The sequence below is a fragment of the Tursiops truncatus genome, chromosome 11, assembly GCF_011762595.2.
Source record: "Tursiops truncatus isolate mTurTru1 chromosome 11, mTurTru1.mat.Y, whole genome shotgun sequence".
NCBI lineage: Eukaryota > Metazoa > Chordata > Mammalia > Artiodactyla > Delphinidae > Tursiops > Tursiops truncatus.
Window position 1 is genome coordinate 84,792,475 of NC_047044.1, and position 13,307 is coordinate 84,805,781.

At 36.6% G+C, this 13,307-nt stretch overlaps 1 protein-coding gene across 10 annotated transcripts in view; it reads left to right on the top strand.

Moving 5' to 3' along the window:
- Nucleotides 1-7,673, top strand: part of C2CD5 (C2 calcium dependent domain containing 5) — an 82,557-nt gene extending 74,884 nt beyond the window's left edge. For 2 of the 10 annotated variants that reach the window (XM_073788968.1, XM_004319653.4), the window contains 5 exons: nt 212-262; nt 1,162-1,263; nt 2,593-2,783; nt 5,498-5,644; nt 6,343-7,673. In XM_073788968.1, coding sequence (XP_073645069.1) covers nt 212-262; nt 1,162-1,263; nt 2,593-2,783; nt 5,498-5,644; nt 6,343-6,474 — 623 coding nt within the window. In that variant the 3' untranslated portion in view covers nt 6,475-7,673. Of the gene's footprint in view, nt 1-211; nt 263-1,161; nt 1,264-2,592; nt 2,784-5,453 lie in introns of all 10 variants that reach the window. The other 8 variants (XR_002176605.3, XR_002176606.3, XM_019936462.3 and 5 more) reach the window with 8 other exon arrangements.
- The last annotated feature ends 5,634 nt before the right edge of the window (nt 7,674-13,307 follow it).

Consider the following 13,307-nt stretch of genomic DNA (forward strand, 5'->3'; position numbering starts at 1 on the left):
TGGCATGGTATTTATTAATGAAGCTAGTTTTCATATATCAATAGAAACTGTGTTTTAAACCTAAATACTTCTATTTGGTTTACTTTTATAATGAAGCCATAAAGATTCCCTCCTATTCGTCTGGCTTTTAGAGAGTATTAACCAAGAGCAAAGAAGAGATACTTGCTTATACTTAGCACCCAAGCTAATGTTGTTCATATTGTCTTATTAGAACACCTGGAGAGTGCAAGTTCTAACTCAGGTATACCAGCTGCACAGAGAGGTGAGTTTGTCTAATCAAGCAAATAGTCTCCAAAGGTGTGAAATTCTAGTGTGGTGATTCATGAGTGTACAGACATCAGAGAAATGCACTGGACGATGGAATAGACACCAAAATGTGGCTTTATTGTAGTTAGAATGTGTCTTACAAAATAGTAATTAAACAAATATTTACATTTTTAGCATTTTAATAGTGTCCCACTTTCTAAAACTAAAGCTTTAGCTTTTTAACATTGTTTTTTAGCTCAGCAGTAGTAAAAGTTATTCTTTTTAAAATGAGAACTTGTTAGGCTCACACTTGCCCCTCACCCCATGTTATCAGAAGCTTTGTCGCCAAAATCAGACATGGAAATAGAATATTGACAAAAATGACCCTTTGGCTTTCTTGTTACTATTGGTAGAAAGAAGGTATTTTAATAAAAGATAAGTTAACTAGTGATTTTTTTTCATGTATTCTTCACCGTTTGATTCTCATTATTTTTATTTTTGATTTCAGGGTAAAATTAGGGCAAGGAATTATTCACAAAGTTCTGATTGTAAATTAAAGCCCTGAATATAAACAGCTAAAACAGTGTGAAGTAAAAAGAATGGGAAATGAAGTTAGTTAAAACACAGCGTATGGTCCTTTCCCTGATCTCTCTGTTAGACCCGCTTCCATTCCCCCTAAGAGACCACACAGCTGTGACATCACCAAAGATGCTCAGCCAGCCAAGAACTTGGTTTTCGACAAATCAGTGTCTAAAGCTTGACTCTTTACTATCTCTCTTACCTGACTTGAAAAGGACCACTTTTTCCCCTAAGTTACGGTTAAATTACGTCATCGGAAGGAGTGTTATGACGAGTAAGAGACGTCATCCATATTTTTTCTTTGTTTTTTCTTTTGTTTTCTGTCTGTGTTTTCAGCAACGTCAGTTGATTACAGTTCCTTTGCAGACAGATGCAGCAGCTGGATAGAGCTCATTAAACTGAAAGCTCAGACCATAAGGCGTGGATCAATTAAGACAAGTAGGCGGATGTTTCTACCATGTTACAATCTGAGAAGCATATCCTTGATTTCCCAGTGGTGAAGGCTAGACCTGACTACTCAGTAATAACATTGCCAATCAATCATGTATTGGAGTGTGAAAGCTGCAGACTCTAAAGGTCATTTAGCAAAAGCTATTGAAGGGCCTTTAGATTTTTTTAACTTTAACTGTAGGGTTGTGTTTTTAGTATTTTATTTTTGTGAAGGTATTCTTGAAAGTATATAGATATTATATCATCTAGTGTAAGGAAATGATGAGCTCTCTTATTGAAGAGACACTCTTCCAGGACCCAAGGTACTAGGTAGTGTACGGTATTTGTCAGTTTACTAAGAGCGATATCCAGAGTGATAAAAGAATGAGGTATTTCCAGAGAGAAAGTGGTCAACTCTTATCTCACTGCTAGACTCAGGATCAGTACTTACATGTTCTTTATCTATACTCCATGTGTTTTGGTAGACTTTGAGGCATCTGAGTGAAAGATTTTACATTAAAGGGAAGAACTGTGTTTTAGGGAGAAGATCACAAGATATGGAACCAGCCAGATATGGTTTTGAATCCTAGTAGTGCCATTTTAATAGCTGTGTGACCTTGGGCAAGTTATTTAAGTTTTGTGAGCCTCAGTTTCCTCACGTGTAAAATGGAGATAACACCTACGTTGCTGGGTTGTTGTAAGGATTATATATATACATATATGTGTGTGTGTGTATATATATGTATATATGTCTGGTTTATAGTAGTTATTGGATAAGTGGTAGCTATTATTTGTTATTTCATGAACAAACAACTTTTAGACAGCCAAGGTCATTTGTTGAATTTTTTAAATTATTATGAGTTTGATCGAGAAGGTTTGGAAAAGAAACCTACTACAACTAGTTAAGATATGGTTTATCTACAAGTTGACAATGATGAAGTCGTCTGAAAAAAAGATGGAAAAAGCTGCACTGGGAAATGTAACAACTTTCACACTCTCCTTGTAATAATTTGTTCCTACAGCAGATAATTTTTAATGCTCTACCGCTTTTTCTTCACTTTATAACGATCATTGTGTGTGTAGCTCCACCTCATCAACATTTTCTTTTGCAGGAATGCCATTTTTCTTCCAAAAGATTCCATTCCAGCATTTCCTCTTATGTTTTCCTTTCTCTCTCTATTTTTAATTGCATGCAGTGCATGATAATTTCTTTTCTTTCATGACATGGCTTAGCCTCACAGACAGCTGAATGTTGTCACCACTTATTTGGAAACCTTAGGGAATAATTGAGTCACCAGCATATGATCTTGATGCTTTCTCTTCTTTCTCCAATTTTAGCTGTGACAGTCGAAAAAGCAAGTCCAGTGGGTGAAGGAAATTTCCGGAATCGTTCTTCTCCACCTTGTGCAAATTCTACAGTTGGCGTGGTTAAGATGACACCTCTTTCCTTCATTCCTGGAGCAAAAATAACGAAATATCTTGGGATAATTAACATGTTTTTTATTCGGGAAACCACTTCTCTTCGTGAGGTAATTTTATAGTTGTTATTTAATTGTTTTTGTGCGTTTTCTGTGGTTGAAGATATTAGTATCAAAACCAAACAAGTTTCAAATTGGTTGTTTATTTGCCAGAAGTAACACACACACACACACACACACACATACACACACACACACACACACACACACACACTTTTTTTCATAACCTGTCTGGATTGTCTCTAGCAGCTAGTATTATCACAAGAGTTGTGTTGTGTTTAATCCCATTTGTTATTAGAAACTCCAGGTCCTTATCATGTGGTAACTAAAACAAATAAATGTATCCGCGTTTGATTAGAGGTTTAAAACAGCCCTGAAAGAACAGCTTAGTCTTCTCAGTAGGTATTTGCCTGAGATATATTTAAATAGCAATTTTTAAGGGTTTACATTTAGAAATAGTAAGGGACTGTATCATGGAGAGATGTCTTGGGGATTGTTTATGTCATTTAGCTCTATCGTTTTCTTCCTCTGAAAAAAACTGAGGCCGCTTGTTTTTTTCCCCTCTCGCCGTCAGTGTGTAAAAATGTTCAAGTTCTTACCTCACACTGGCTGGGTATCATTAAACTTTAATTTTTTTTTTAAGTAACAGCAGTTCTAATCTTCTACTTGATGTAGTCAAAGTTAAGAATCAGAGTCAGCCTATTATATTTTGCATTACAGAGGAATTTAAACTCAAGAAAAGATTATATTTCTGTTTGTCTTATGTTTTGGAGCAGGACTGCTAAGCAAATTACTGTGAATGGGGAAATTTTTTAATTATTTAGGTGTGAAACCCAATAAACTCTTCAAAATTTACTTCAGCAGTAGTTTGTATTTTTAAAAAGTGTGTTCATTATAAACATGACTTAACTATGCTTTTTCCCCATTGCTTCATTAGCAGTGTTTCTATACTTTCTTGGAAATAACAGCTTGCTTATTAATTTTTGATATCATGCTCACCCTCCTGCACCTAGCACAGTGCCTGGTGCAGAGTAAACATAAGTTGTTTTTGTGTAAGTGAGGGAGTGACTTCTGACAGATTAACTAATTAGATAGATGTTTCCTTTAAGATAAATTACTTTTAAAATCATATTCTAATTGTGTTGAGATGGGAAAGAAACTATCTTAAGATGCTCTCAAAAACCTTTTAGTGTAGAATTAAAATAGGAGACACTTTTATTAAGTTTGACAAAGAAATTTGGGTGTGAGAAGCTGGCATACATTGGTGAATTGACCTTTTCCGGTTGCTCTTACTAGCACATGGATATTGTACTATTGAATCCATAAAATTTTATTTCCTAAGTGCCTTCTCTACTGCTTAAGCAACCATACCCCAAAATGTTACTTCACAGTAGATTTCCTTTCAACGGAGATTTGTAATATTAACTGTATGGTATAATATCCCAAATTTATTCATTGCTTGGTGAATTATTTGCTTACAATTATATAATCTTTTAAAAATTACCCCTCTGTAGTCTCTGTTACTCTGCTATCAGAATTTCTTGATTTGAGATGGAGGAGGGAAACTGATAAAAGTAAAAGAAAAAGCTGTCCCGGGTGATGATTGAGTCAGAGGCAGGCTGACACAACTCAACTTAATTCCTTAATTACAAAGAGAGATACCTGTACAAAACTTTATGTAGCATCCTGTGACTTTTCAGAAAGATGTGACCTGGACGAATGGTTCTTCTAACAGTGTATTGAATTTTGTCCTTAACCTCCAGTTTAAAGTTGGAAATTTCTTCCTAGACTATAAATAACATCCAGTAAAATTTGTGGAAAACTTAGGTTGAGAAGCATTTTAAGCTCTCATTTAGCCTTTGGTTTCTGTTTTGTTTGTTTTTGAACACTGAAAAAGTTCCCCAAACTATTGGATTTAATTCCCTAACTAATATGTACGGACCACTTAGTACGTGCATCTGTTGAAGTAGGTGTTAGCGTATGTAGTTGTGAGCACAGCAGAGTCAGTTCCCGACCTGATGGGATTTAGTCTAGTGGAACTCGGGCATGGTGGACAGTAAATAAATAATCATGTGATTAACAGGTAACTCCTAGTAATAGTAAGTCACGTAAAGAAATAAAACAGGGCCTGTCAGAGAATATAATGGGAGAACTTAATTTAGATCTGATAAGGAAGGTTTCTCTGAGGAAGTCACATGTAAACCAGGACCTGAAGAATTGAGTAAAAGTTACCCTGGTGGAAAATTGGGTGTGGAACCTTCATGTGCAATGACCCCGAGGCAGGAAAAGATGTCACACCTTTGAGAAACTGAAAAAGACAAGTGCGACTGGAACCTGGTTCATTTTCAGAATAGGAGATATGGATAGCAGAGAAGTCTCATTGTTTTTATTTACCATCAATTTATTTGAATGATGATGGGAACGACTTGATAGAGGGAGGTGCTGAAGATGGAGGGACAGTTAGAACTCTTGCTCTGCCATCTGTCCACTAGCTCTGTGGTCCTGGCTCGTCATGGGCACATCACAGATTCTCTGAGCTTCAGTTTCATCATCTGTAAAATGAAGATAGTAATCCCTGTCGTAGACATGTGCTCAGTAAAGGTTTGTTTGTTCATTCATGCAACAAATCCCCATTATGGAGGGAATTAAAATGATCGTCCGTTATATTAAGATCACTTAAGATGTTTTAATATGTATTCTTTGATGTTTTATGTACATTAGTTTACACATGTATCCAGTTTGGTTTTTTGCGCGTCATCATTTAGGAAGGAGGTGTCAGTGGTTTTCTCCATGCTTTTATTGCTGAAGTGTTTGCGATGGTGAGAGCTCACGTGGCTGCACTGGGAGGGAATGCTGTTGTCTCCTACATAATGAAACAGTGTGTCTTCATGGAGAATCCAAATAAAAACCAGGTGAGATGGGGTTAAAAACCTCTGATGGCGGGAACCTGTGAATGTATCCCATGGCCTTTTCACCTCCCACCTTCCCCCGAAAAAGAGAATTGCTCTTCAAAGCTCTTTGACTCTAGAGGCTTAAAACATGTTTTAATGAATATGTTGGTAACCATGGTCCTGCATAGGTCAGATGCTGTTTTCACATCCCCAGTGACTAGTTATTATTCTTAAATACCTCTGGAAGTTTTGCTCCTAAATTACTGTTTCCTCCACCTTCTTGGTGGGTTGTTGGGATCCAGTGATGGCTAACGGAGGACAGTTAAAAGACGCCCTCTGGTTTGGAATGTGATGCTGTCCAGTTCTAATCGCCCTGCTGGTGAAGAGTACATCATGATGGGGCCACACTGTTTATTTCTAATAAGTAATATAATTCTGTTAATGGGGACAAGGGAATGTTGCTTAGGTTAAATCTTAGAATAAATTTCTTTTATCAGTTTTTTAATAACTCACTTACAATTGTTAAAAATCCCTTTAAAAAATTAAATAACTGTATTAATGAGTTTGTTTGTTTCCTGTGAATTGCCTTCTTATCCTTTGCTCATTTTTCTCTTGAAAAGAGCTTCTTCTTCAGCTCTACGGCACTGCCCCCAGGGTAGCCAGAAGCATATGAGCGTGTTGTTGAGTTTGTGACTGAACATGTCCTGTTGTTCTTATAGGCACAGTGTCTTATAAACGTAAGTGGTGATGCAGTGGTTTTTGTTCGTGAATCTGAATTAGAAGTGGTGTCAACTCAGCAACCTGCTGCCACCTGCCAGCCCTCATGTACTGGAGGAGAAGTTACAACCTGAAGTCAGTTAGAAAGAATGAGCTTCACTAAATGACATTCATGGGTCTCCTTTGTTTTGTCATTCATTTATCTTACTAGATGTAAAAAATGGACTTGAGAGAATTGAGGAAGAATTGATACATTATGAGTATATTCGATTTGTCTGGGATCACTTGGAGGCCTGAGAATGTTCAAATCTTGACATTTTAGTTTGGCCAGCCTAGACGGACAGGCCCAGTGGAGCCTTGACCGCACCTCCCCCCCAGGAAGTTCAGATAAACTTCTCTGAGAACTGTAGTAAAGAGGGAAGCTATGTATAATTTATGTTGATTTTAATAAAATCATAATTTAGAAAATGAAATGGTAAGATTATAAGGAAATTAGGATAGCTCTCCTAGTGTAATTTAGAGAAACTAAGCAAGAAATGAACAAATTGTTAATGAGTAAGTCGTCTGATTCAAGGAATGTATGGGGAAAATGGAGAAAAGTTTTCAGAAAACTGCGTGGGTTTCTTAGTATGTTATTTTGATGAGGAATTTGGTAACAACTGAAAGGGAAAATTGCTTCAGCCATCTTTGAAAAAGAAGTTAAAATTCTGCAACTGGTATCCATAATATGTCCTAACTACTGGAAAAGAAAAGTAATTAATCAGAGCCAGTGTCCTTCCATTGGAAGTTTAAATAAGGAAGGAGGAAAAACATTACTATATAACTTCGTTTCTAGCCAAGTTTCAATTTGTGTTTAATTTGTCTGGAAGAGGCTTGGCTTCAACTGGGAAGAAAAGGCCAGTGAATTTTGTTGAAGTAGTTAAAATATAATTGATCTAGAAGGAACATAAAATTATTTTCTAATAAAGTCATACTGCACTCCCACCAAATAAACAGAATTTTAGTAATATCTTAGGGATTTTTGATGGTGAGTTAGTCCGTATTTGGCATAGAGTTTGGAAATGTAACTTGAATGTAAATATGCTGCAGAATGTTGAATATATGGATAGAAATACTTTTTTTGTCAATGCCAAATACCTATTACAAGTGAACCTTTAAAAGTACATTCCTCCTTTGCACAACAAAATTTCTTTATAAAACTCATGATTTTGCTCTTCCAGGATAACAACTGCCCTAAAGATTAGGAGTCATTTCCTTGTTATCACAGGTGTCAATATTTTTCTGTACTTTGTTTATAATTTTATTTTTTAAATAAAAAATTTATAAACTGGAATATTCCTAAATCTCTTTTTTTGCCTCTTTGATATAGTACTGTCAGTGGTCAGAAATCACTTTCCATCTGATCATCTCCATTCATTTCTTTAGTCAACAGTCATCTGTTGTGCGTATACTATATGCAAGGCCCTGTTCTTAATTTGCGGGAAAAAATACATATGTAATTGTGCTACTCTCATTGCCTTTGGTAGGAAACCTACAATATTAAGTGAGAAAATGTGTGTAGCTTGGGATGAAGGTAGCTTCCCCAAGGAAATGATACTTAAGCTCAGTCTAGAAAAATAGGCAGGTCCCTGGAATTGACTGACTTGTTCATAGTTTTGTTTATCCATCCATCCATCCATCCAGCAGCTATTTTGGGATTCCTGAGTATGTTTCTGAGTCCTTTCTTGGCAGGGGATTCATAATGTAATTATCACTAATTGAGTACCTGTTTTGTGCCACATCCTGTGCATATGCGTTGTTACTAATTCTTAAAACATAAAACTAGCTGGGTGACGTTATCTCCATTTTGGTCCGAATATTTGGATACTAAACAGAGGCACAGGCTGATTTCTAGAAAAGCCAGAGTTACAGAACTCAGGCTTGCTGTCTGCAGACCCAGGCCGTTTGCTCAGTGTGGGTTACCTGTGAAGTACAGTCAGACCATGCCAAGATTGGCTCCTTCCAGAAAAGCTGATGTTACCTGATGCCCCAAGAGTTGCTGCTGTTCCCTGTATGTGGATTCCCTCAGAAACATCATTTTAGACGTGCTGGGACTTAATCTTTTGGAAATATTGAGGCCAGTTATGGGATCTAACAGCACACCTCATAGTTTCTCTCATTCTTTATTACTGCTCCAAAGCTGAACTACACAATTTAACCAATACTTTGTTAGTTTGCTAGACTCACTGTCCCACTTCCTCCACCTCCTACTCTGCTGTAATCCATCACCATCTGGCTTCCGTCACCTGATCTACCCCTAAATTTGAACATGCCAAGGATGCAAGTGTTGGATTTCAATATTGCAGCGTCAGATAGCTGACAGACTTCTTCATGTACACACATATAATTTTTCATAAATGCATAAATTGGATCATGTACATAATTTTTAAAAAGTTTTATTTTTTACCTTTACACCTAGCTTTCTCTTCCCCCATATCATCCCTCCCAATCTATGTTAATAACCTAGTATGTATCCTTCTTACATATTAAAGTATGCTAATGAGGTATAATTTACATTCAATAAAATGTAAGTGTACAAGTTTTGACAAATAGGTTCAGTTGCGTAACCAAGATAACATTTCGTCCCCCGAAGAGCACACCCTGTTCCCTTTTGCAGTCAGTTCACTTCCCCTTCCATGTAAATAGGATCTTGTGCTTGGTAAATTTCACTTAGTATAATACTTTCTAGATGCATCCCCATTTGGACATTTTTGCCTATTATGAATAAAACCTTTTTATTTAAGTTCACACTTTCCTGTGAAAATAGGATTTCTGTTCTATGGGGTTGACTTCTTATTGATAGATCATCTGCCATATGTGTGACAAAACTTCCCCTGATTTTGCTGTCCATCCATGTAGCTTATGGCAACTTTGATCATATCCAAACTTGTAATTTTGTTATAGATAGTATGACTTTCCTTCCTTAGATTCCCTGAGTTAAGATGACCTCCCCTCGAGTTTTTGGCTGTCTTGCAGGTTCATCCAACTTGTCCTGAATTGCTTTCGTCTTGGTGGCTCCCCATCAGACTTGCTACCTTCATTATTTGTTATTAGATAAGTGCCATCACCACTTGACCAGCTTTAGCTTGAGTCAGACGCCTGAGAGATTCACAGTCTTCCCACGATAGCCCCCAGCCGCACTGAACGAGATGCAGAAAAACGTGGAAGCATGAAAACGTACGTTATGCGAAAGCAACATATTTATTGTCAAGCACTTTTGTAGCTTTTTCTTTTTTCAGGGGGAGGGTCTTTCAACGAGTACTTTGAGAATCTGATCTAAGCTCTGTACCTTGTCTCCAGAAGAATAAGCATAGATGTAAAATTTTGCACACTACTTCAGGAGGTTTATCAAAAACCCTTTGTTGACCTCAAGTTAAATCTAGTATAGGCTGAATGGAGGGGAATAAGGAACCAGGCTGAAGGAAATATTGGGAAGGATTGGGTAAATCCTATCCTAAAAAGTTTTGACTTTTCTCCAGTAGAAATGTCAAGACATTTTTAAGATTAGACTTTTAAACTTTAAAAAATACATATTTATAGGAGGCAGAATAATGGCCCTCCTGCCACCCTCTGCAGAGCTGAATCTCCAGGGCCTGGGAATCAATTACCTTACATGACAAAAGGGACTTTGAAGTTAGGATCAAAGCTAAAGACCTTGAGATGGGGAAATTATCCAAGGTTATCTTCGAGGGTCCTCGAATCTAATCAGTTGAATCCTTAAAAGTGGAAAGGAGGGGTAGAAGAGTAGGTCAGGGAGATTCGATGAGAGGTGAACTCAACCTGCTGGCTTTCAAGAAGGAAGAAGGGAGCTACAAACCAAGGAATGTGGGTGGCATCTGGATGCTGACAGCCAGCAAGGAAATGGGGTTCTCAGTTCTACAACTGCAAGGAACTGAATTTTGCCAACAACTTAAATGGGTGAGGAAACAGATTCTCCCCTCGAGCCTCTAGAAAGGAACAGGGCTGAAGCCAACAGCTTGGTTTTAGCCTGGTGAGACCCACGTCAGACTTATGACCTGTGGAACTGTAAGATAAACTTAAGTCACTCGGTTTGTGATCATTTGTTATGGTAGCAATGGAAAACTAATACAAGTTCTCATAAGTTTAAATTGTAGAGATATAGTTCAAGTATCAAGTTACCATAGTTATGCCACTTATGGTAACATCTAATATGAAATGCTTCGCAGACTCAAGGTACAATTGTTAACTTTTATTTTCCAATTAATTTTTTAATTGGAATACACATCTGAATAATTAGCAGAAATCCATAATCTCCAGTCTTTGAAGTCATCGTCAATTCTAGGGGCTTGACACAGTCCCCCAGATATTCAATCAGCTTCCAGAACCTCTTTGGTTTGCATTTGCTTCTCACTGCCACATGGTGTCGCTGTTGGAATGGGTTCCACACAGTAGAAGATGGTCTTCTGCAGCAAGGGTGCCAAACCGGCCAAGACTCCCATACAGGTTTCCAGGATTCTTTAGCAGGTAATTTCCTCCATGCCTACTCCATTCGAGGAAGGCTGCCAAGTTTCAGTTCCTAGTGCTAAGCAGCTGTCAACTGAGTTGTGAGAGCTATAAATTCTAGATGTCAGGTTTTTTTAAAAAATATGTATTTTGCAAATATTTCCCCTCAGTCTGTGGCTTATTTTGTGTTCCTTAAACATTATCTTTTGAGGAAAAGAAGTGTTTAATTTTGATGAAGTCTAATTCTTTTTTTTTTTCTTCTTTGGTTTGTGCTGTGTTCTATCTAAGAAATTTTTGCCTGATGAACCTCAGAAACATTTTCTAGAATTTTCACAGTTTTTGGCTTTACATTTAGGTACATGATCATTTCAAGTTATGTTTTTATATGGTGTGAGGTAGGGGTCAAGGATTTATTCATTCATTCATTTGCTTGCATATGGATGTCCAATTGCTCCAGCAATGGACAATGTTGACTAGCTTTTCTACATTGGATTGACATGGTATCTTTGTTGAAAATTGATTTTTACTATATACAAGTATAATTGATTTTTTACATTGATCTTGCATCCTGCAGCCATGTATTGATTCTAGTAGATTTTTCTGTGTTTCTTTGGAGTTTTCCTGTAGACAATCATTTTATGATTGTACATGGGGACAGTTTTATTTATTCCTTTGAATCTAAATAGCTTATATTTATTTTTCTTGTTCCTTACTAAATTGGCCTTATTAATTATTACCTTATTAAATTATTAAGTAAATACAATGTAGAGTGATAAGGGTGGATATTCTAGCCTGTTCCAGACCTCAGGGGGAAGGCATTCACTATTAAGTATGATGTTATCTGTGGGTTTTTCCAACATGCTCTGAATATTATCAAGTGCTTACTCTCCATCTACTGAGATGATCAGATGAATTTTCTTCTTCAGTTTGCTGATATGGTGAATTACACTTATTGATTTTCAAATGTTAAAACCAAATTTTCAAATGTTAAACAAAATGTTCCCTCCTTTTTTATTTTCCAGAAGTTTGTCTAAAATTGATGCTATTTTTTTCCATAAATGTGTGATAGAATTTTCCTATGAAGCCATCTGAGTCTTGAGTTTTCTTTGTTCAAATATCTTTAACTATAAATTGATTTTATTGAATTTATTAATAGATATGGGGCTGTTCAGGTTATCTTTTTCTTCTTGTGTAAGCATTGGTAGTTTGTGTCTAGGTAATTTGTTTTTTCTGATTTGTGGTTTATTGCTATAAAGTTATTAATACTAGCTCCTTATTTATCTTTGTAATATCTGTGGGAACTGTAGTGATGTATCCTCTTTAATTCCTGATATCGGTAATTTGGGGCTCCTCACTTCTTTTCTTGATAAGCTTGGCTGGAAGTTTATGTCATTAATTGACATTTTCAAAGAACCCACTTTTGGTTTTATTGATTTTTCTCTATTGTTTTTTCCTCTGTTGTCAATGCTATTTGAGTCTGCTCTTATCTTTATATTTCCTTCCTGACACTTGTTTTGGTTTAATTTGCTCTTATTTTTCTAGTTTCTTCTAAGGTGGAAGCTTAGATCATTGATTTGAGGCCTTTCTTCTTTTCTAATATATAAAAGTGAATGTGGGGCTTCCCTGGTGGCGCAGTGGTTGAGAGTCTGCCTGCCGATGCAGGAGACACGGGTTCGTGCCCCAGTCTGGGAAGATCCCACATGCCGCAGAGCGGCTGGGCCTGTAAGCCATGACTGCTGAGCCTGTGCGTCCAGAGCCTGTGCTCCACAACGGGAGAGGCCACAACAGTGAGAGGCCCGCGTACCACAAAAAAAAAAAAAAAGTGAATGTGACACATTTCTCTGTATACACTACTTTAAGAGGCTTCCCAAATTTTGAGATGTTGTTTTCATTAAATTCAAAGTATTTTACAATTTTCCGTTTTATTTCCTCTTGGACTAGTGGGTTATTTATAAGAGTGTTGTTTAGGGATTTTTCCAGTTATATTTTTGTGGTGATAACAAGATCTAGTCTTGTAGCAACTTTGAAGCTTGTAATACAGTATTGTTGACCATAGTCACCATGCTGTGCGTTAGAGCTCTAAGACTTACTTATCTACTCTTTGCAAGTTTGTACCCTTAAAAAACATCCCGCCAATGCCCACCCCATCTTCATCCCAAGCCCTGGTAACCACCATTCTGCTCCCTGTTTTTTACGAGTTTGGCTTTTTAAATTTTAAAATATTTATTATTAATTAATTTATTTATTTAATTTATTGATATAATTGACATGTAAACTTGTGTAACTTCAAGGTGTACAACATGTTGATTTGATACATTTATATATTGCAATAGGAAATAGCACCATACTGTTAACTAACACCTCTATTTCATCATGTAATTACCATTTCTTTTTTGTGGTGGGAATAATTAAGATCTTTGTTAATTGCAAAATTTTACAGTTTCTGAGCAATCAATTATTTATT